At 41.8% G+C, this 23,540-nt stretch overlaps 3 protein-coding genes across 3 annotated transcripts; all 3 read right to left on the bottom strand.

Moving 5' to 3' along the window:
• Positions 1–3,060: 3,060 nt before the first annotated feature.
• Positions 3,061–10,921, bottom strand: vtg2 (vitellogenin 2). The gene is made up of 34 exons (XM_061296887.1): positions 10,810–10,921; positions 10,698–10,718; positions 10,476–10,627; positions 10,142–10,393; positions 9,908–10,069; positions 9,680–9,828; positions 9,443–9,593; positions 9,224–9,381; positions 8,978–9,143; positions 8,777–8,902; positions 8,479–8,697; positions 8,183–8,400; positions 8,014–8,111; positions 7,808–7,932; positions 7,648–7,749; positions 7,455–7,574; positions 7,195–7,381; positions 7,025–7,118; positions 6,741–6,926; positions 6,523–6,667; positions 6,240–6,444; positions 5,685–6,157; positions 5,569–5,613; positions 5,422–5,490; positions 5,140–5,346; positions 4,922–5,064; positions 4,695–4,845; positions 4,493–4,622; positions 4,115–4,298; positions 3,952–4,046; positions 3,776–3,870; positions 3,542–3,707; positions 3,312–3,473; positions 3,061–3,235 (listed from the first exon to the last, which is right to left on the bottom strand). Exons 1-34 carry the CDS (start codon positions 10,847–10,849, stop codon positions 3,132–3,134), a joined length of 5,100 nt encoding a protein of 1,699 aa, XP_061152871.1. The 5' UTR covers positions 10,850–10,921; the 3' UTR covers positions 3,061–3,131.
• Positions 10,922–12,172: 1,251 nt separating this feature from the next.
• clcc1 (chloride channel CLIC-like 1) lies at positions 12,173–17,158 on the bottom strand. Its single transcript, XM_061296946.1, has 10 exons — positions 16,883–17,158; positions 16,654–16,761; positions 16,474–16,584; positions 15,828–16,043; positions 15,488–15,628; positions 15,319–15,418; positions 15,122–15,219; positions 14,665–14,811; positions 14,002–14,553; positions 12,173–13,633 (listed from the first exon to the last, which is right to left on the bottom strand). The coding sequence occupies exons 1-10, from the start codon at positions 17,009–17,011 to the stop codon at positions 13,544–13,546; spliced, it is 1,692 nt and encodes a 563-aa protein (XP_061152930.1). The 5' UTR covers positions 17,012–17,158; the 3' UTR covers positions 12,173–13,543.
• A 309-nt stretch (positions 17,159–17,467) lies between these two features.
• ftsj3 (FtsJ RNA 2'-O-methyltransferase 3) lies at positions 17,468–23,377 on the bottom strand. Its single transcript, XM_061296918.1, has 21 exons — positions 23,198–23,377; positions 22,972–23,077; positions 22,728–22,774; positions 22,576–22,655; positions 22,377–22,476; positions 22,072–22,266; positions 21,880–21,995; positions 21,496–21,600; positions 21,288–21,388; positions 21,125–21,211; positions 20,910–21,050; positions 20,436–20,571; positions 20,057–20,244; positions 19,803–19,920; positions 19,628–19,709; positions 19,014–19,152; positions 18,782–18,879; positions 18,585–18,687; positions 18,207–18,390; positions 18,026–18,120; positions 17,468–17,950 (listed from the first exon to the last, which is right to left on the bottom strand). The coding sequence occupies exons 1-21, from the start codon at positions 23,262–23,264 to the stop codon at positions 17,695–17,697; spliced, it is 2,544 nt and encodes an 847-aa protein (XP_061152902.1). The 5' UTR covers positions 23,265–23,377; the 3' UTR covers positions 17,468–17,694.
• Positions 23,378–23,540: the final 163 nt, after the last annotated feature.

Below are 23,540 nucleotides of genomic sequence, written 5' to 3'. Positions count from 1 at the left end.
TTGTCTATTATTTAAAGCAATGTAAAAAAAATAATAATAATCCAATTGCTTCCTAAACAAGGGTAATTTATGACAGAGGCGTTAGAACATATTCAAACCTTTGCATTCATTCATTGGCTGATAACATGAGTGTTTGATGAACCAAATAGAATTAAACACCACTCTTTATTTGATTTAACTAAAAATAGTCTTCACACTGAGGTTTTATTAATGAATTTATAACAGTAGTATTAACAAATTAAAATGTATCTATCATGTCTGTGTCACATAGCTAAAATTTGGTTTCAAAGTTCACACCAACAGGGCACAATGACTATGGTTGTTTGCTCGCTTTATTTGATTGTGGTCAGTGTGACCGTGGGTGACATGACATTTGAACAATTGTCAAAGTAGTGCACAAGATACAGTATTTAAAAAAAGACAAACTTTGACCAGGAGAGTCTCTCATATTATTTTTTCTCATGAAGTTATATTTACCACTTGTTGCAAGGCATCAGTTGATTCATTTGTGGCATAGTCAAATTTACTTTAAAACTTGGAGAAGTATACATGCAAAAAGGTTCGGGAGATTAAGCAGGAATAGAAATTTAGACAAACAAGCAAATAAAGCAATACGTCTATGCAGATTCTCAGTCATCCAGGTCATGATAATCTCCAAAGGTTGTGTCAAAGTAACTCAACAAGGGGAGTCGGATTGTCTTGATTCAACCTTTGCATAACTCCCTAATGAAATCGTACACAATATCAATTGCAACACAAATGCATTGGTAAAAATAATAAGCCAACACGTTAGAGTTATTGTGTTTTGCTATACAATACATTAGTTTGTAAACCTTTCATATGTGGCTTTGTAGACAGACATAGTAGTATAAGATAAACATTTTAATGAGAATTATACAAATATTTAACAGCATGTAATATCACACAGATGTTCACCTTGAGATTTAAAAATAGTTTCAATAAATGCAAACAAGCAAAATATAAATCAGATCCTTCAGATCCTATTTTCAGTTTTTGGTGCAAGATATGTCTGTCCTTCACTGTGTGATTTTTTCTTCATTTTTTTTTTTGCCTTGAGATTTATTAAATTTGCAGTCTGCGATTCAGTACACAATGGTAATGTTTCTGCATGTCATTTTCTTGTGTACTGTACAAAGGTGGTACAGTGTTCCACTGGTTAGCACGTGCACCTTCGAGTGCTTAGGTGGTGGATTTGATTCCACCTGCGGCCCTCCATGTGTGGAATTTGTTCAGGATGTCCCCAGCCTACTGCCCGATGATGGCTGGGATAGGCTCCAGCACCCCTGTGACCCCCGTCAGGACAGGATGGATGGATGGACGGACTCTACATACATTCAATACAGACTGTACATTCACATGTACGTTAACAACAGTGCTTACAATGATAACATTGATAATAACCAACAAATCAACTTCCATAATGTTTGATTCAAACTTCAATATATTAATCGCTTAAAATAAAGTGTGGTATTTGTATTGTAAAACCACATTAATGACACTTGCTACATAATGTAAATAATCTGTTTGGTTGTTGGTAGTGGTGGTTTGTTTATACTATTTATGCTCGTGTATGAGATAAAATATTGTGTTTTGCTCAATGTCTTGAAGACTTCAGATACCTCAAGAATAGCAATTTGAGGTTCAGAATTGAACACAGTCGCCATGAGCTCGGACATGATGTTAAGGATATCACTTCAGAAAGAATAAAGCCTTGGGTGTGTTTCAAAACAGTGTTGGGAAAGTTTACACAAACTTCTTCACACTTCAGTTCACAACTTTTAAAATTAACTTTTCATTTCGTAGTTCATAAATGGAATTTTATTAACTAAGTTCATTGTTCCAAAAATGAAAAGTTCATAGTTTTTTCTGCTAGATATTAAATAAAGAAAACCAACTGGCTAATTGATTTGTTTTAATTGAGAGAAAAAAAAACATCAGCAAAAGCATTTCACTAACTGACCAGGAGATGGCGACAGCGCGGCATCTGAAGACCATGGATCGTTCTGCTATGCCGGTTTAAAAAAAAAAAAAAAACGTAATTAGCTAGGGGTCAAAGGTCAAAGTTTACGGTTCAAAGTTCACCCAGGGGTCAAAGGTCGGTTCAAAGTTCACGGGGTCATGTGCACATTTTCGATTTTTAACTAGAGTTGAAAGTTCAGTTTTCAAAGGTCACCCAGGGGTCACCACGGGGTCACCACGGGGTCACCACGGGGTCACCGCGGGTCACCGCGGGTCACCGCGGGTTCAAAGTTCAGGGTTCACTTTTTTTTTTTTTTTTTTTTTTTTTTTTAGGTTAACCTTTATTTAACCCAGTGCTTCTCAATTATTTTCTGTTACGCCCCCCCCTAGCAAGAAGAAAACTATTCGCGCCCCCCCTCCCCACCGCAAACGTGACAGAAGTAACAATGAGAGCGCCACTGCCCCCTGCTGTAGTAAACGCGCAATTACACTTTATTCTAGTACTGCCAAAAAAAAAGGGGGGCGCGCCCCACTATTTGAGAAGCACTGCCTTATAAAGTGGCCTGTTATTAGGTACACTTGAAAATTAGCTCCTGTGGAACGTGAAAAAGACCAAAAACCTTTCACGCAGGAGCACTTAACGAGGGGATCTTGGAAAACATGTTGGAATGCGGCCCCCGAGGACTGGAGTGCTTAAGTGTTAACCTTGTAGATCAGGTTGACACCCCTGATGTCAAACTGACAAATAACTCGTTTTCAAATCAGACGAGTAAAAAATGGTCAAATAAAAAAAATAAAAAAAGATCTTAAAAGTGAAGACAATTTGGAATTCTAGTAATGACACACGAATTTGATGCACAATTTGTCTTGGCGGGCCTTATGTTTGACACGTGATATAGAGGATGCATCTTATTAATTAGTATGTAATCTGTCCTCTGTAAAATGGGCCACGTGTAGCATTGTGAATATTTGCATAAGTGAACTGATCTTTTTTAAAGGGTCATACTCTGCTTTTGAGACTGAAAGGTTGCATGGTAATGAATAACGTTTGTATTGTTGAAAAACAACATCACACAGGTCTGCGTGTTTAAAAGTTTACACTTTATTATGATTGGAAGTAGTGGTATTGATGGTAATAAACATTGGACTGATTAAGCACACTGAGGGGTGCAACGGCAGGCTAAGTGGGCTTCGGTTGTTTCTCTCAGGTCCACGCTCTTTGAGAAAATGCCATCAGCACGGTTCATACGGGTATCTGCAACAGAATAAAGGTTGTCAGCAGTCGATTCGGAATTTTAGCACACCATCTTGTGCACATTTTGTAGACTCACCAGCAGGCAGGCAGTGGAAGCCAATGGAAACGGTGGTGGTTCTCAGCGGCATGCAACCAGCCAAGCAACGGAGCACAGGCTCTACAGAGTAGCACTTAGACTCTTGGCCGTGGACGACCATCTGCTTCTCCAGCTTCACTGACTCAAGCGTCATGTAACACTCTGGAAGAGGTTGGCACGCAATTGTTAGTCAGGGGGCATTGTGGACAAGTCAGACGTATAGGCTTTACCTGAGTTGTCCCGGCAGCTCTTCGAAGGCAGAACCCAGGAATGAGCATAGCTGACTGCGTTCTTGGCCAAGCGAGTATTAGGTGTGCGGAACTCCTGTCTGATCTCCCCATCGGCCTTTCCGCAGATTCCAGCCATCTGTCCTCTCATCCAGTCCACAACTCTAACCTAGACAAATGAACAGCAGCGTTAGCTTCTTTGTACTCTGTCGCTACACTCGACTTTGAACCAATTACCTTCTGGACGTTGACGTCAAAATAGACTTCTTGAAGACCTTGACTTTGGGCGCTGAGAGAGATGCCCTCATCGCTCTGTCTGATCTGAATGTCGGCTGAAATAAACCGATTGTTCGTTAAGCATTCACTTGCAATCTCTGAAGGATGGTATCAAGAAGAAGAAAAAAAAAGCAAACCTGTTGGATGATGGTATGGCAGTCTACTGACAGGGATTTCTTCTTTGTTAACCCTCACCATGGCAACACGGTCCTTTTGATACAGCTCCACATCACTGTTGAAAAACAAATGAGACTCTTTGGCTTTCTGTGTCACTTTTTGGTGCCATGAATACTCCCTTACATATCTGCGATCTTCACAATGAGCATGTTCTGATCATGTTCTTGGTCTCTCTTCAGCAGAACAATGAATTTAGCCTCGTTGGTGCTATCCTGAGCCAAAACCAGGGAGCAGGAGTTAGGCAGCTCTGCCTTGAACTTCCTGTTGTTGAACGTGACCACTGTGTCCTTGATGACTTTGCACTCAGCTGGACAAATAACAAAAAAAATATATATATATAAATATATATATAATATAATATACAAATATATAAATAATGTTAAATAACCAGTTTTGGCTGAATCTTATGTTTGTGTGTTTTTTTATTTCTTTGCAGATTGGTTGATATTAATCAGTAACATCCAGTTCAATTTTGTTTTCAATTACAAATGTTATTTTTACCTGCATTGGCCTTGTTGACCATGTACGCGATGCTGTCAACCCAGCTGTCCTGGTACAGCTGCAGCTCTGATGCAGTTTTTCCAATGGGCAGAGAAATAGGGAGAGGCATGTCTTCTTTGTAGATAGTCCTCTGTAAATATAAGAAATATTGTGATATGCAATCGAAGTGAGAAGGATAAAGCATGATTTTTTTTTTTTTTACCGATGGTGTTTTGAGGACAATGTTCAGGCTTTGCTCTGAAACAACCGCCACGGTCAGTTTAACCTCATTTGAAGGATTCCTGTCCTTATTCTGTTCAATTCCAGTCTGAAGAGCGTATCTTGCAACGTAATCGGACACCCTGTACATTAGGCTTAAAAACAACAACAAAACACAATCATGTGATTCCACGCTAAACAAAAATGTTTGAAATATGTAAGCAAACTTACTGCTTTGCATAGTACTTCACGCTGCTCGGAAGTTTCTGCCAAGTCAGCTTCATACGTAAAGCTGGCTGTTGGTCAACAATGCCGGCCTCAACCTTGAACTCGGTCTTGTATTGTTTGCACTCAATACCCCAGGCAATCTTGGCCTAAAAATGTTATAGCCACAGTTAGCGCTAGATCAAAGTCATGGATGAATACTGTGAACAATGTTGAACTGTTACCATCAGCTTGTGGTTGCTCAGCTTCACACCATCAGCACAGATTCTCCAGTTGTTCTTCTCAGCCAGGTTGACAAAGATGATCTGCAGTCTGGAAGTTGCTTTGTCGAAGTAAGCTGCAATCTGGTATCCTTGTTCCTTGTGGTCGGCTCTCACGGCACGGATGAGGACGGTCACAGATGGGGTGACGGTACGAGAGAGGTACTTAGCCTAAAAAAAAAGAAATATTTGAAGAAAGGTTTTTCCCAAATGAATGCATGTGACTAGTATTGGAATGTGACTCACCTTATTGTAGATGTCCTCAAAACTCTGGGCACTGCTCTTGCTGTCCTGACGAGTTGAAGAAGGTGCATGCTGCAAACAAGAAAAAGAGAAATTTAATTAGGTGAAGGAATGTCCTTCGTATTTTTATTTATGTGCAACAGAAATTACGTTGTGGATGTGGGTCTTGATGAAATCCATGTTGTAACGATGATGCTGAAGTGGTGAAATACAAGTTCATTTTTTTTCGAGACTTGATGCGGTGTCTTTAGTATTTTGTGGCTCACCTTTGACTTAGACTTGGACCGAGAGCTGCTGCTGCTGCTGCTGCTGCTGCTCCTGCTGCTGCTGCTGCTGCTGCTACGGCTGCTGCTGCTGCTACTGGATCTGCTGCTGGAGGATTTGCTGGATCTGCTGCTGCTGGAGGATTTTCTAGAGGCTCTCTGTAACCTGGATGTCTTGGAATTGGGGTCAAGAGTGTCAGCCACCTTGCTCGTTCTTCGAGAGGAACTTGAAGAGCTCTTGGATGAGCTAGAGCTTGAGCGGCTGGAGACAGAGCTGGAAGAACGGGAGCTGCTGGAGCTGGAGGAAGTGAGGTTCTTCAGACCAGGAGACAGGATCTTCTTCAGTTTCAACAGGACATTCCTGTCCTCAGGGGTCTCGTCATCTTGACTCATTTCAATGACTTTGATGATTTTTTCTGCTGCTTTTTCTCCAACCTGAATCTCAATTTCAACCTTCTCGATTTCTGGTCCAGAAACTAGAACCAAAGACAGATTTTTTTTTATATAACCGCCATTTATACCATTATTTATTCCAGTGACTTCATCCATCCCACTTGCCTGGTGTAACCTCAACAAAAGCTGAATGTTTCCCAACGGCATAATACAGTGGAACGTCTCGGATGGAAGCCGCACTGCGAGATTCCATCACAACGCATGCCTTGATTCCAAAGGTTTCCATTTTTTCACACAGCGTTTTCTCAAAGACCTTAATGAGTTTGTTCGTTTTGCCAGATGGGTCTATGACAAGCTCAGATGGCACTGACTGAAACAGCATAACAGAAGGAACAATATTACTTTCCGGAAAGGTTGGTCAACGCAATCGACTGGAACTCAAACTCACCTTGCCATCATTCATGGAGGACGCCATCCAGGGATACCAGGATGAGCTCTTTAGGGACTGTGGTGAATAGTCGGCTGGAATCATTGGGGTTATCTTAGCAGCGGCAAGATCTTCCACATTTCGTGCAACGGCATAAGTGTCAATACTGTGGGGATGCAGAAAATATGAAAAGATTGCAAACATAATGTCACGAGAAGATGCCAGAAAAATGTACGTACAGTACAGATGCAATCTTATTGACTCCTGGAACAGGAAGGAAGTCCAACTTGAAGTTGCCCTTGATCATGTCAAGTCTTGCTTCCATTTTTGCTGGGACAATAGTGTGAACTTTGGCTCTTGAAACCACGACTGCTTGGGCCATGGGCGTATTCACACCCATGACTGCATAAGTATGCATGGAAACACTGCAAACCGCAGAAATATAAAAAAAAAATTATGTTAGCCATGGAGTTGTTTAGGTTTTTGTAGATTGATAAACAGGTGAACTCAAGTATCAGTTCACCTCGGAGTAAATGCAGCCTTCATGCTGATGTCAGATTTAAGAAGTTGGGCAGGACGGAAGTCCTGACCTATAGGTGGTGACACAGTGGCTTGGACTGTGGAAAAGAGACAGGGTCAAATGATGTCAATTAATTTTCACATCAATGATATTTAAGCAGAGGTCCAGCTTACGTTCAACGGCGGCATTCATCACAGAAGAAGTATAGAAACTGAGTTCCATTGGCAGACCGACAGTAGTGGGCAGGATGCGACGAACCTCAGCAACCAGCAGTGGCTGAGCATAGTTAAATTTCACACCAGCCAGCACCTCATCCAAAGCCCTCCTTCCGTAAGCCTGAACTTCAGGTCCGGTGACAAGCTGTGGACAAAATATGAGACCAAGACTTGAGGCTTTGTGTTACAACCATCTTGCAATAGTTGAAGACACGTACCGCGGTTATCTGATCAATGAATGGTTTGTCAATGTTGGCAAAGGCAATCTCCTGTCCGAAGAACTTCACATGTGCCGAGACAAGGGGCTTCTTTGAAGGCTGGGACCTCCATTCAGAAATCTGGGGATGCGTAAACATAAATGGATGCCATAGAGAAGAGAAATACCAAATACAACATCTCATATGAACTTACAGCCTTGAGAACTCTTTTCATCTTGGTGATCCTATCCATGTCGTCAGGAAGATCTTGGACCTTCAGAAGGGCTTCCTGGATTCCCTCAGTTCTCACTCCAATCTGAAATATTGCACAGGTGAATATTCTTGATGAGAAATGCTTTCATTTGTCGTTATACCTCAATGACATCAGCATAAGCTCCTGCCAAATAGGAGCGAGTTTTGGCCAGGATGGATCTTGGCAAAACTGTTGCAGCGTCGTTCACATAGAAGGCACTGGCAGCAGCACCAACCATCCAGGGGTCTGCAGAAACAAGGTGGGAACCATCAACTGACCAATCTTATACCTCTTCCTGTCTATATTGATATTTTGCCAAGGTCTTACTGTAATAGCCATCAACAAGGAGAGCTCTGCTATAGCGATAGCTCAATCTGTTAAGTTTGGGGCTGAGGATTCTCACAGCAACATTGCAGGCTGCAGCACTGCGAATGGAAGAAAAGGTATAAATAAGTCGATGACATCAATGAACCGTAACTGTTTCGAAGATACTTACACAGAGGCAAAATCGGGAGTGGTGGATCTTGTCATTGCCTTCATGTAAGAGTAGACCAAGCTGGAAACTTGGAGGTTTTCTTCTTTCAAGAGTGCGTCGGCAAGCGTAGTCACCAGACCCATGGGTAGTTTGGTCTCAAACAGAACAATGGCGGCGACCATACGGAGCTCTGGGTTAAGAGCTCTATCCATGAACAGCTGAACGGCAACATCCTGGACCTGAAGCAGAAAATCACAACATGTAACAAAATTGCTTCCAAGAATTTTAGTTATTGGAATCAGAGTATCAATTTTCACCATTTTTGGCTCTCTCTTTGCAATATTCCTCAGGGCCAGAACACCTTCGATGTGAACTTCCAGTGGCAGATTAGCAGCGGCGCTCCCAAAGTTCGGTAAGACCTTCAAGATTGGCTTGAGGCTGCTAGGATGTCCTGCATTGCCCAGAACTTTGAGAGTGAGAATGATTTCTTTAACATCCCCCTTGGAAACAGCCTTGTTAGTCCAGTCGTGGAGAGGCTGTGGAGGAAAATAAAAACTCGCCTTACTACTACAACAGATTCAGTTGTATAAAAGCTAAAGGACAAAGCCATCATACCCTGACCAAATCCACTGGGCAATTCGGGTTCTCCACGCAGTATTTCCAAACCAGGCTGCCATAACCCAAATCAGCAACTTCTCTCAAAACCGGACTTTCCATAACCTTTTGGTGCTCAGCAAACTCCTAAAATGAGTCAATACATAGAAACATGTCACAACTTTTGATTCTTTTTTTGGTCGCCATGACAATTTGACTTGCCTGGAGGAGTCTGAGGGCCTCCGTGTCAGCAGTCACCGTGTGGACGGCTGCCACCAAAGACCGAGTTGCTTCAGCAAAGGTAATCTCACCAGCAATGAATTTTTCCTTGATGAACCTCAGTGCAACATGAGTCCCAATGGCAGGGATAGTATTCAGGATCCATTCTCTGAAAGTGAGGAGTAACATCTAAGTTATTATTTGAGTCAAGAGTGATTTTTTTTTTTTTTAAATCAAGCTTGCAATTACCTATGAGCCGTACGCGATTTGAACTGGGACCAGAGGGCCTCGATACTCTCGTACTTGGCCAAACGCAACAGCTGGATGAGCTCGATGAACTTCAGAGGTGCATCTTCATGGACTTTGGCCACATTGTTGCTCACCAGGTGGTTCAGAATCTCAACAATCTGTTCATCAAAAAAGTGAAGTGGTGAAAATGAAAATGGTTAGGAGTAATGATTGAAGTACCTGAGCCTCAGCATTGGTAATCCTCAGAAGCTGGATGGGTGTCTGAAGCAGCTCACTGCCAAACTCATACTGCAGGCTACCGCGTTGGAGATATTCGGCTTTGATGGGCTCCACCGGAGATTTCTGGATCTCCACGAATTTCAACCATTGCCTGAGGACCGACACAGTTTATTGGATGACCTCTCTTTTTGTCTTTCACCTTTTAAAAATAAATAAATAAATAAATGAAGCACATACTTAGCCTCCATCTGGGCAGCACCGTTCAGGAAGTTCATGGGAGAGAAGTGAATCAGCTCAACCGAGGACACCTCCAGGATCAGAGCACCTGTTTCTGATGGTTTCATGACATAGTCGTATGCTGCAGTTCCCGTCAAGGCTTTGCCTCTCTACATAAACAACAAGAAAAAGATGTTAAGACGCTATCAAACATCACAATGTGGGTGACAAGAGACAACCGGCGCCTACCGTTTTACACTCAGGACATTTCTCAGTGTAAGCCGTGCCGATATCCTTGATAATTCTCTCCTGGCAGTGCTCCAGGTCCTTGGTCTTGGTCAAAAAGAATCGCTCGGCCTTGGCATCCTCGGTGATCACGTAATGGGTCTTGCACACGCCTTGTACGCCGGGCTATTCCACCACAATCAAAACATACATGTCAGCAAAATTTGCATTTGTTACAATGAAAGAGATTAGTCGTACCTCCTGAAGCTCGTAGACGTTTGTCGTCTTCTTGATGTTCATTTGGAGCATGTTGAGGATTCCCCTCACAATGTTCAGCACAGAGGCAGAGACGCCAGCCGGGGCAAAGATTTTTCCTACGACGCCATTAGCGTACTCAAACTTGAGCGGTGTCATGAGTTGAGCTGACAGAGCCGAGGTGAGCTTGTTGGCTGGAATGAAATCATCCTTAGGCCAGATACCGCTGTACTCAAAGAGCTCTGGATCCAGGAGCTACGAGGGAAAGAGAATGGGAAGTCATTACTTGAACATCCATCTGAAAATGTCTTTATGCTGTCACAAGAATGATCGCTACCTTCAATATGAAATTGTTAGCGCTCAATGGACTGATGAGAACTTTGGTCCTTATTTTGGATCCTGCACGAGCCAAACCCTCCTCGGGAAGTCCGCCCAAAAGAATTGCTTCATAGTTGTAGCTATATGTCTTTCCAACAGCAAACTCTGGAGCTGCAACAAGACACAGGCAATTTGAGTATGAATCAAAAAACATTCTTATTTTTAGTAAGGATTTACTCACCAACTTTGACTTGATTGGCAGCTGAATGAATCGTGAAAATAAGAATAAAGAGTTATTTTACATTCCAAATCCACCAGAAATTGTAAAACAATGTAAAAGCAAGAAGACATACCCACGAGGGCCACAGCCAAGGCAAGCACGAGCACCCTCATAGCGACGGATGTGACTGATCCATGTCAGATGCTCCTTTATAAAGGCATTTTGCTGTTGTGCACATGCCCAAAAATCAAGTATGATTAACCAGGCATCTCTCTGTCAATGGTGTTATCTTGCCCCGGCCATAGCGGTTAGGTAAACAAGAAATAATAGATGTCACAAATAAAACAAGTCAACCCAACCTGACTTTTGCCTTTTGAAGTTTTCTTATTCCGGTTGCCATCACTGTGTTTTTGATTCTTTGCTTTAGTTTGACATAATATTCACCTAGAAGTGGCAATAAGACGGCTTGAAGCAAGCACTTTACATTTTTTGTGTTTTCTATGTTTATTAACTTCTCCTGCAAGTAAAACAAGAATTTTCAGAAAAACAACTTAAATGTGAAGATTTTATAAAACTGTTAAGAATTGATTTTCCCCCCCACCATTAACACAATTTGTTAAATTTTTGCATCACAGTTTTGTATTTTTATTTTATTTGTATTTACAATGGAAAACAACACCGATCCTATACATTATAATTGCAATGCTGAGGTCATGTTTAAAGCAAAATTACAGTAAAATAACAAAATGATCATTACTGTAGAAGCAGTTTGGAGTATAGAAATGTACCGCATCAGAATATTAGTCACACCTTTAATGAAGTGGAAGTTCAGTTGTAAACCACTCCAATCTGAAATCACGAAAATAAACACATTGTGGTTTGAGCACCTAAAATTTCTCAATTTACTTTTTGACCATATCCATCAATAATTGTGGCTCACATGTCATTTTCTCACCCCGTGACTATCTTTTTGAATATTATCATTTAAAAAAGCAAATTACAATTAGACATGAGGAATTTATTGCGAGGAATAAACAAGCAAGTGTGGTAGGCCGGTTTCACTAATAGGTTTTAATGTCATTCCAACCTGACCTTAAATGTTGTCACAAACTCCTCCATGACCTGTAAACTTTCCAGTGCCAAAAATCAAAGATAACTTCACTGCTTTTCCTAATACCTCATTACTACTTACACTAAATATTTTCTCATGTTATGCCAGCAGCGGGTTCATGGCAAAATCTGCGGCCCCTCCCATCTGATGAATGGAGTGTGGAATGAGTTCACAGGGGGCCCCGACAAACATCAATTTTAGTTTCATGAGCCCACCTTTAGCGTTTCAGTGCGTTTCTTTTTTTGTTTCATTTGAAATTATATATTCATCTGTGGGCGACAATTAAATGGCTCGAAAAGTGTTCAATATGTTAAAAATTCTGCCACAATTTTGCCCCCCCAAATGCAAGTCAAACAATAACAAAAAAAATTGAAAGCTTTTAAAATTCATTTAGAATTGTTTATACAAATTGGTTTAATTGTAAACACACAACCCCAAACACATAAATATCATTGTAAATTCGTTTGACATTACCCTAACACAGAAACGACCCACAAAGGGTATCTTTTGATCGTGGGGTAAAAATATATGATGCTGATTTAGAACTTTATCTACCCTACAGCGGGGAAATTTACTTGTCATCGCAGCGTACAAGAGGGCAAGAATACGCTGCTGTGACAAGTTAATTTCCCCGCTGTGGGATAAATAAAGTTCTATCATCATCATATATTTTATCATTTATCAAAGGTTGGGTGCTGGGTTTGCTTCCTCTCAGGCAAATATCTCCGATTATTTAGGCTTTAATGCCCTCTTGTGGCTTCTCAGGGCTTAGAGGGCACGGAAATATGTCTGAAACAGCTGGCGCACTCTATAAAGTTGTTCCATTTTTGATAAAACTGCTAAACCACAATTCAAAAGCAATTTCTGGTTTACAAGTGCAAAGTTGGATTACATCTTTAATTTTATTACATTTTTGTCTTTATATTTCTTTCATTGACGGGGAGGTGGTACCAACAATTTTCTCCTTGGGTGTAGTTAGTGCTTATGAATTTAAAATTTAGAATGTTGAAGCCCAAAACCGCCATCAAGTTCAAGCACAAGGACACTGAAGCATCAGTCTGGAAATCATTAAATGTTAAAAGGGTTAAAAAAAATTGCAAAACGTTATGTAGAATAAGTCCCCAGTGAAGGTGTGGGTACAAAATGTACAGCACATCACTGTTCTGGACTGATGAGATATTATAGACAGATGAGCATCCCACTACAGCAAGCATACAAATAACAGGTAGATTTCCCCAGTTCCAATTCTAATCTATTCTCACACCCTTATGCTGACCAGCAATCCAAAAATGCAAGCTCCCTGTTACATTTTGGGTCTCATGCGACCTCACCGATAATTATACAAAAAAGAAAAGAAAATATGCCTGAGCATCTACCTTTAAGACTTAAAATACAATTCTAAAAGTACAAAAACAAATGTATTCACATAAAAAAAAAATTGAACACCATTCCTGATTCAAATTTTGCTTTAAAATGACATCAACTGACACTTCCTATTTTGTCAAAGAGTGCACTGTAACCAAAAAAAGATACAAATTTTTCTTCTCAGCACCACAGGTTCTCTTCAACGTGCTTAAAGTGCTTCAGTGTTCGTCGGCAATTCATACAGAGTATTGACGTCTCTATTCGAAGAGCCTTTACTGCAACAGCAAGTAGCTGTTAAAGCTAAGAGCTACTCAGCCTCCAACTCTGCACAGATGACATCATTTTGGCACTGTGACACCCACCGGTGAAGCCACAAGCTCCAACCGTAGTTTCATCCCGTCTCTTGAACAGGCCTGCCGAGCGTTTCCACATTTGTCAGTGAGACAGGCGGCGTCGAGTTTCCAGTTGAGGCCTTTGGGTCCTGCAGGGACAGGTATTGCAATGTAACATTGGAAGTGTTGAGACCTTTCAGTCCTCCAGAGACAGGTATTGCAATGCAACATTGGAAGTGTTGTCCAATTCCTACTCTCAGTTCCAGGTCCTTAAAGTTTTGCCCAAAAATAATTACGTCGACCACTCCAGACGTATTACAATTTAAAATTCAACCAGGAATCTCTCTCAAAGATCCAAAGAAACTTGTTCAAATCAGCTGCAAGTCATGTGGGACTTCGGTTGAGTGAACCTCTCAAGGTTTAACCCCAGAAGTCTGTTTTCCTTTGTCTGTGGCTTATTTGTGACACATCATAGCGGTGATGTAATGATAACCCCAAAATAGGAACTACCACATACCTGAGCTTTTATCTGCACATTATCTTTAGGTAGAGTCTCTGGAGGTCCAGATGTCTTCCTCTCTTTGATGTCGTGGTCTTTTGTCTGTTCGGACTGAGAGTCTGTGCCTTTAGTTTTGGCGTCAACCTGTGACAGCAAAACACCAGCGGCGCCTCTTTGCTCCTCCTCTCCCTCTGCATAGTTGTCAGAGTCAGAGTCCGCTTGAGGATCGGCTTCGTCCCCCTGCCCTGCCTCAACGCGTCTCGCACGCCTTCCCCCATCTACGTGGGAGGACGCGGCGGTGCGCAAAGTCTCCACAAACACCCGAGCTGGCCCTTCTCTGGCTTTGTTGGGCCGGGACCTGCAAAGCTGATTCCTGTGCAATGGCGCTTCATTTGAATCGCGTCGTGGACGAGGCTGCGCCATGTCCCCTGCTTCCATGTGGCCACGGTCCTCGATTTCCTGGAGACGAGGCTGCTCCGGTGGCGGTATGGCGGGATCCCTTCTGTCACGGCGTAGAGGTGCAGTGATGCCGTACTGGAAAACTGCCTGCACACTTCCATACATGAATACCTAAAAAGAACAATTTGTCTTTTAGTAACATTGATTTTTCTTGACTTGTTGACCCTCTCCGACTGGAGGACAATGTGCGACTCAACATGCGAACAATTCAGGTGACTTTACCACAATGGCAAGCACAATCGTGAGGAGAACAGGAATCTGTAGGGTGATCGGAAGATCTTTGAGGAGCGCTCTCAGAAACTCGCTGATCCCCAGGCCGACGTGCTTCAGTGGCTCTGTGATGAAGGTGGTGATGGTAACCGAGATTGCCTTCACAGAAGGAAACGTTCACATAACTCCACTGCGACTTAGTCATTTCTGTTTTCACCCATTTTAAGCACTTGTTAAAGTTGTGAACTTTTAATCGTTCCTCAAAAAATGCATGTTAGATTTACTAAATATCCGAAATCACTGATGAGTGTGAATGGCTGTTTGTCGACTTGTATCTTGAGAATGAGGATTTGCCCCACCTCTTGCTCAAAGTCCGAGATATGACTCAGCTGACCCGCAGGCAGAATGACGTCAAATGCTGCTGACATTTTTTTTTTATCCGTATTCAATGTTATCTGGCGGCATGTACCTTGGTGGGAGGTACTAGCAGAACAGGATTGACCATGAGGACTTCATAGTATCTCTTGCAAGGGTCATCCTGCAGCGTTAACGTGCTTCTGAACCACTCTGCAAGGATGCAAAGCAAGTTATTTCTTTTCATCTGCATCATCACATGATTTGTATCTAGACTTCTCGTAAGTGGCGTGTGCCGTTGTTTCAACATACCTTTCAAACTATCGCGCCAGTCAATCGTCTTTACCCCAGTGCATTTGTCGTTGACGCTATGCATCGTCGCAATGTTCCTTTGGTGCTCAGCAAAAGCAATCTGATAAAAACAAAGTCTTAAAACCAGTGTCTATAAAAGGAAGTCTATGTTTCAAGTATCTCGACTCACCTTGTACAGATATAACCAATTCCAGACAACACTGACAAAGAAGCAGACGGCGAACAGGCGTTTGAACTGCACTAGCCAGGAGATGCAAGACCACAGCTGAGTGCAGATGATGACCGTGAAGACCAAAATACATAGGGCCAACTAGCAGAAAACATAGGAAAGAAAGAAAACAAGCATCGTCATAACACAATGGCAATAGGTTGGAAAAAATATGTCTGTCAAAAAAATCTGACTTATAAAAACAAAGTTATGATTTGCATTCCTGTACAGAAAATTGGATATCATTTCAAATTTTGAGTACAAAAAATACACACGTCTTCAGGACCTCCCCCGTTCTTACCTTCAAAAGCGTGTCCAGCTCGACACCAAAGGTATCGTCAAAGCGCCACTTCCAAGCCTCGTAGTCGTGTCGTCGAAGGTCTACCAGTAGCTGACTGATGGCGTGGTCCAGAGCGCCTGATCTGCAGCCGTCTTCCCCATCAAGAAAGGTCTGAATCTCGGCCATGGCTTGGCCGGATAGTTGAATTGTAGCATCATAGTTTACGGAGTCTTGGGGCTGGACAGTGTGTGTGGGGGAGGAAGGGGGGTCAGAAGGTTTCGTTCTATCTCTTCCAGTTCAGTGTCAAATATATTGTCAGCTAAATGTTATTGTAACACCCTCGTATATAGAGGATGACACATTCTACTTTGTACGTCCATTCCGTCCTTTCATGAGATTTTTCCATCAAGAACCACAGATATAATCATAGCAAAGCATATAAAGAGCAACAACTACTTTACAAGGAGCATTTCAGAGCACGCTGGGAAGTTTGTAGGATCAGTACATATGTATTACATACTGGACTTGGACTTTTGAGAATGCCTGATCTACAATAACATACGTACGTGGCTGACTGTAGTAGTGAATTGTGGAAAAAAAATATATTAAATTGACAAAATTTCAAAGTACGTTGACACTACACCAACGACAGGCAAAGACAACGTACCTCTTCAATTCTTTGTATGTCCTTAAGGAGTCTGCTCAGGAATCTTTTAAAAACAGGATTACATGTGGCCTGCTGCGGGTTGAGTCTCATACGAGTCATTTGGGCTTCAACCTGAAGAGAAGCAAAATGCAAACACAGTTTCTGTACACAGCGTTTCTATAAAAGTATGCAACCACTCACCTGAGTTTGTAAATCAGACAATTGTTGGTTGCAGACCTTCAGTTCACCTTGCCCCCATTCGTCGTGCCCTTTTCTTGAGATTGGGACATTTAAATCACTTACTGGTTTCTACGAAGAATGTGGTTAAATAAATTGACATTAGCAAGCAGTCCATCACATTTCATTTGCATTTATAGACATAAAGATAGCGGTTATTTAGTCAGGTAGGAATATTAGTGGATATCTCTACCTCAGCGGGTTTCCTCATGGTTTTAGTGGTAGCGTCGTAGTTGAGCAAGTCATATGGGTCAACCCAGTCCTCGTCCAGCTGTTGACCAGAGGCCAGAGTCAGGTAACCGAACAGGACGACAAGGAGCATCGTGACGACTCTATCACTTCACGGCCACCTCTCAATCTAGTTAAATGCTGCTAGTCACGATTATTGCTGAGATAAAGCATTTAGTCTCCGGTGCAGGGGAATTCCGGAGTGGACGCGTGTCGCGTATTTATTGCGTCAATTAGGCGGTGTCAACAGTCGCGTATTTATTGAGTCATCGTGTACACGCAAAGCATTCAGGGAAGTGAGCGCATTAGTAGCCGAATCATACGTCAGGCGACCGCCATCTTTTGACAGTCACGCGCTGGAGTAGTCGTAAATCACAGCTGTTATGTTGGTTCAGCTGTCATGATCGCGTGATGTTAACACTAGTTATTTGATATTTTTAAGAACTTCAATTTATATATCTAAATTTTTGTAAACTAAAAACTGTCAGTTTCACCTAATATGTGGTGTCAAACGCTGCTAAAATGTTACACAAAGGTTAGTATTCCACAATCACGTCAAAACCAATTTATTGCAAATATGTCTATCTTATTTACAAAAATGAATGGCTACATTTCTTAATGACAGACCTCAACTTTCTGCAATTGAGAGTTCAGACAAACCACTGTTCTTAGAAAAGCAAACACATTTTACTACTCCCACCAGGCCTCCAAAGCAATATTTGATTACAGCTCTTTCAATCAGACAGAAAACAAAATGTTCATGGACCTATTTCTCATTTATCTGTCTTTTCGCCCTTTCTTAGTCTTCCCCCCTTTTTGGCTACCTTTTGCCTGTTTTCCTTTTCCTTTGCCGCCCTTTGTTTTCTGTTCTTTCCTTTGCATCCCACGCATATCTTTCTTCATGCGACTGTCCACAACTCTGAAGACGCCTTTGACGCCAGCAGGCCGCTTCACTTTCCTCCCAGCTCCCTTTTTGGCCACGACATATGTCACTTCTCGCTTCTCTTTTCCCACGCCGGCTTTCTTGTAGATACTGATAGAAATAATAGCAACAAGAAGACAATTAGCCAAATGGGCATTGTTGCATTTATCCCATAAAAAACCAAACCTCTTAAGCTGAGCCATCTTCTCCCTCTCAGAAATGTCCACTGTGTTCACAACAGCCTCTGCTTTCTTCTTAGCCTGCTCCATCTTCTTCAGCATCTGATGAGAAAACAACAAATGTTCTTTTTTACAAACTACAACAAAAATGTGTAGTGATGCCAAAGACCCAATTCACTTGATCTTACCCTCCTCTTCTTCCTGGCCTTGGCCTCAGCAACTTTCTTTATTGGCCGGGCGTTGATCTCCTTCCACTTCTGTTTATACTCCTCCACCATCTCCGTGGTGACCGGCACTGGCTTCTTCCGGTGTTTGACCTCGTCTTTCAGGAACCACTCAGGTACTTCCCAAGGCTGATCAGAGGAAGCAAATCTGCAAAAGCATCAACTTGTGCTGTTTTCCTCTCCTTTCATCTTCAATTTTATGTAACAATACAAGAACCTCACACAAATATTGTTACATATTTACAATTTTAGCCTTGTTTTGTCATACTGCACTGACTGTATACATATATCATGAAGAGCTGGCGCTCTTACTGGTTATTTGTATTTGGCGTACCCACGCACCTGTGGAAGGAGTTGTCCACCAGGTCTTTGGTTTTCTTCCGGGATGTGGCAATCTGGCAACCAAGGGCAAGGCCTTCAGCATCCAAAATGCGTGCTTTCTTACCTTAGTGGGCAGAGCACAATGACACATGTAAAGTGAATAGCGATTAATCAAAATCAGATTTTTCACACATTTCCTAAAGGCAAATTTTACTCACTGGTGCTTTCCACTCGAACGACCTGGAAGTCGTCATCATCGTCGTCACCCAGACCTTTCCCAGTGGCGCCCTTTGCCTGCTTCAACTTTTTAATGTGTCTAGAAGAAGCAGTCAACTTGTTATTATTAATTGATTATAAATGTAATGTTATTGCTTATTTATGTAAAATGTGCCATCCCGCTGCAAAACTAGCACCACTTTAGTATGATAGAATTGAAATCAATTTAATTACTCTTCATCATCACTGTCATCTGAGTCACTGTCACTGTCTTCCACAGCTTCCTTTGACGGTTCCACCTCTTCCTCGACTATTGGAGCAGCCTCCTCCTCCTTTTCCTCTACTTCTTCTGCTTTCCTCTTTATGCCTTTTCCTTTCAAAGAAAAAATAAATAAATAATGCAATAACAGATTATTGTCAAAATTAGATCAATGCTATTTTTCCAAGGTCAAATTTAACACTTTCATTTTCAAAACATTTCACGATTTCCAAAATGTTACAATATGCCTTTTTTCAATGTTACAAGTTCATGAACATAATGTCAATTATAATCAGGTGCATAAATAATTTCAAATTGCTGTCAGATTTTAGGAGGACACATTTTTTTTAACATCCGTTTCATTAAATTAATGTTCATTAAATAAATAAGTGTAATATTAAGGAATTTTGTTTCATTTTTCAAATGTGTATTGCACTTGAAAAAAAGAATACTGCTGGTTAATGGTTTTCCTTATTCACTTATTTTAAAAAGATTAAAAAAATGGTAGTTACAATTTAAAGTTCTTTATCCAAAATACAAGCACGAGCCAAATACAAACAGCTTATTTATCATTCTTTCTCAATGTTACCTGGTTGCTGGTTTTGGAGCCACTGTGCCTGTCTGATCTCACTCTCTGCATCTCCTTCCATCTCAATCTCAGAAAAAATATCCTACAAAACCACACAAATCACATGGGTCATCTACAGGTGGAAAAGAAAGAGTCATTTGATGGATTGCCTTGTGAGGTAAACGCATGGAGACACCTTGCTGAACCACAAATTGGTTTCACGCTCTCTCTTCTCATCTTTTTCTTCAAGTTCCACCAGTAAGCCACCCTCTTCTTTGTCGTCATCCACCTCCTCTTCCTCGGCGAATGTCACTCTGAAGACAGGCAAACTGTACATTAGCCTACATCGGATTTTCATCATTTCTATAAACATCACGATTCAAAACAGGCAGAATGAAATTGGACAATTCATTGCAGACAAGCTCCACTTTGCTCATATCGCTCACTCACTTCTTTTTTTCTTTCTCCAGCTCCTTCTGTCTAAGTTCCACTTCCTCCATGTCATCGTCATCCAAATCAGAGGCCAGGGACATGTTATCTGCTTGGTCCTCATCTTCATCGGAGAGGAAGAAGTCGTCCTCCCCCTCTGCTAGCGAGTCTGCTGCTTGCATGTCCCCCCTGGATATATCAGCCAGCGCCTGATAGGTGGGAGGAAAGAAGAACTTTCTCAACCAGTGATCAGCTAACCACCAAAGGGCAAGCAGATGGTTCAGACTTAATTTAGCCGCATACGTAAATACTAAGCAAGCACAGATGCTAAGTCAGGACAACAGAAAGCACAGAAAAAAAATGTGTGTCCATCCATGTCTGTGCATGTTAGCGCGCTCACTTGTTTCTTCTTGATGGTGGCGAGGGAGAACATGCTGACGTCCTCATTGTCAGCAATGGAGACACCTGGCAGATCCATCTTGAGCTCCACCCTCTCCCTCTGCTTTCTGCGCTCTTTCAGCAACTTCCTCTTCTTCCTGACAGCACAAATACTCAAATATTATCATCAAATAGAATTAAATATTTCCATCAGTGGAGAGAAATCTTCTGTCAAAGTATTCCTCCGGTTATCTGTGGAAATTCGCTAGTTGAGGCAGTTTGTGGTACAATTGTATTTTAAGCTAGTCTGGGAGATTTGCTTTTTGCATCAAGGCTTATTCAGCAGGGGTTCAGCAGGTAGTAAGTAAGGGGAAAAGCTACCGGGGTTTGATACGCACTTCTGAAATTAATTTGATTCAACAAGAAAACAGATAAATGTCAATGTGTAAGACTTTATTTCTATATTAGGATGAGAGCATTTAACCAAGAGTCGTACCTCTTGAGATCAGCCACCTCCTCTGCTTTCAGCTCAGCCAGTTTATTCTCAATTTCCTCTTCTTCATCACCCTCCTCCTCTTTCTCTTTCTTCCTCTTTGGCTCGCCATCCGAATCGTCTCCCTCTTCGTCAGAGCTTAGCCTAAAGAGGAAAGAAAGAGGATTGGCATTCAACACGCTTGGGCAGAAACAGTGCACCATCGTGGGAGTTTATACTTGATGTCCTGGTCAAGCTTCTTGGCCTCATCCTTCAATTGCTTGGCCAGGTATCTCCTCAGCTTGGTCCTCCAATTCAGCAACGTGCTGGGTTTGAACAATGGAAAATGTCAGTACCTTGGAGCTTGTAAAGAATGGCACTCGGGGACGGGAACGTTTTTACCGAAGTTCTTTGCGGCCCAAAACTTTTATGTCACGACAGCACTCCTTTATCTCATCTGTGGTGGAGCTGTGCGCCTCCAAGATTGGGTTGTCAAAAGTAATCTACAATAAAGAACAGAGTGAAATATGATCATTTTAAAAATAATGCTTAACACTGTTTTGCAGAAGCTCAAAGTGCACAGCTAAAACTGTGTAGCTCGACTCCTTACCTCACTGGCTTTGGCCAAAAAGTCCACAGGGTTTTCGGCTTTGACAAAAGCCATCACAGTGTAACTGTGGAAAAGTGTCAGGTCGCCATCACTGTATCCCTCTGCCTGAGACACAAGAAGACCATCTGGGTCAGCAGAAGACTTCTACCGGCATTAGAGCCATGGAGTTTTGCATTGTGTATGAAATGTTCTTATAGCTATGTGGTTGTTTTAAATACACAACATAATTTGGATAGAACCGCCCCCATACAGCGATCAGATACACATTTATGCTCACAATTTTTATTTTATTTTAGGTCTTGTAAACACAGAAATGCTAGGACACATTATTTTCCACTTTGGGTCCAGTCTTTTTGGTCCCGATTCACCCCACACACACCGTACCTTTGGCTTCTTTTCCACAACAAGTTCTTTCACAGTTTTGGCCTGCACCTCCACCTCTTTGAATGCATATTTGGGGTCAAAGAACTTGGGGTCAATTTTGTCTGGAGCTAGAAAACCTGCGTATAAATGCATAGAATGATTAGTTTACCATTACAAATGCAGCTATTATTGCGGTGCAAATCTGCTACTGACCCTGGCAAATAACAAATATCTCAGCTGACTCATTCCTAGATGCTTGGGGCTTGGTGGCTTGAACCTTCTTGAAGAACTGCTGGAAGATCCAGAGTAGAGGCTGGTAGTCTTTAGAGCGGAATACCTTTGTGACAAAAGTGCCCCCTTTTGTCAAGAACTCAGAGGCCAGTTTCAAGGCCATGAGAGTCAAGGTGGCTAGTAGTAAAAGAACACAAATGGCATTAGAGAGGTTGGCTGACACAATAACTAATTACTCTCATGAAGTAATTTGCCTAACATTGCTGATTTAGACAAGTGTCACATACCCTGGGAGAATGCATCGTGCTGCCAGTTGGCTCCTACATTTGGAGCGCCATCGTTTAGCACAACGTCAACCTTCCAGGTATGTAGTTCCTTTTTGAGGGCCTGCATGGAGGTAATAAAATTATCCAAATGAAGGTAGAACAAGTTGATGATGATGACATCGTCCAGCGTTCGACATTTCACCTACCAGGCAAGACTTACCTGTCTGCATTTCTCAGTAGTGATGTCTTCTTGAAGGGTCACTACATTGGGGATGGGCTTGATAGGCACCAGGTCAACACCTGCAAAGAGCATATGTATACTTGAAAAAAAAATAATTCAAATTTAATGGGTCAGGATAGAAGTGCACTCACCAATAACAAGGCTAGAAACAGGCATAAATTTGGACGCCACTTGCAACCTGTAAAGACACGTCACGTCAGCAAAACCAGTCTATATTATCATGACATTTCTCGTTTTGTTTTTACATTTTTCTCATACACATTGTCGACTTAAGGATTTATTATTCATTATTTAAATTTGATCTTGCAACTGTTATAGTCTTAAATCTACAATCCACAAAGATGAATTGAAATCACATCAGGTGAGGTGACTAACCATCCTCCAGGAGCAGCGCATAGGTCCACCACAGCTCTAGCTTTCTGTAGAAACTGGTATTTACGGTTAAGTTGGATGAGTTTGAACGACGAACGAGATCGATAACCTGAAAAGGACAAGACAGATAAGAATTAGGTACCATTTGGCTGTCTTTGTCGCTAGCTAGCATGGCAGAAGTGCTATTGCTCAAATAAAAATTGATTATTTTACAAGCTCGTTTCGCTACCTGTTTCTTTGGCTAAGTGGTAGAATTTATCTTTTCTGGTCTTTCCAACTTTGAGTTTCTTCCCCATAGTTGTGGTTTTAGCGGGTTTAATTTAGCACAGATATCACTTCCAAGGAGGAAAAAAAGTCACGACCATATAATGAAAACAACACGTGTGAGATTTGGTGCGCACAAATTGTACGTCACGCGTTCCGTCTTCTTCGTCTGCTGCTGAAGAGCCGCGCTGACGCATTACAGCGCCACTTGCTGGCTTTACCTGCTTGCTGCATCAACACTTAAAATACATTAATATAAAATATTGTCCATATTTTGTACGTACTGATATGTGGGTCAAAAAGACGCT

The sequence above is a fragment of the Syngnathus typhle genome, linkage group LG14 (genome assembly GCF_033458585.1).
Source record: "Syngnathus typhle isolate RoL2023-S1 ecotype Sweden linkage group LG14, RoL_Styp_1.0, whole genome shotgun sequence".
NCBI classification, from domain to species: domain Eukaryota; kingdom Metazoa; phylum Chordata; class Actinopteri; order Syngnathiformes; family Syngnathidae; genus Syngnathus; species Syngnathus typhle.
Note: the sequence above shows the minus strand (reverse complement) of the source record. Positions and strands in the feature narration are given on the sequence as shown.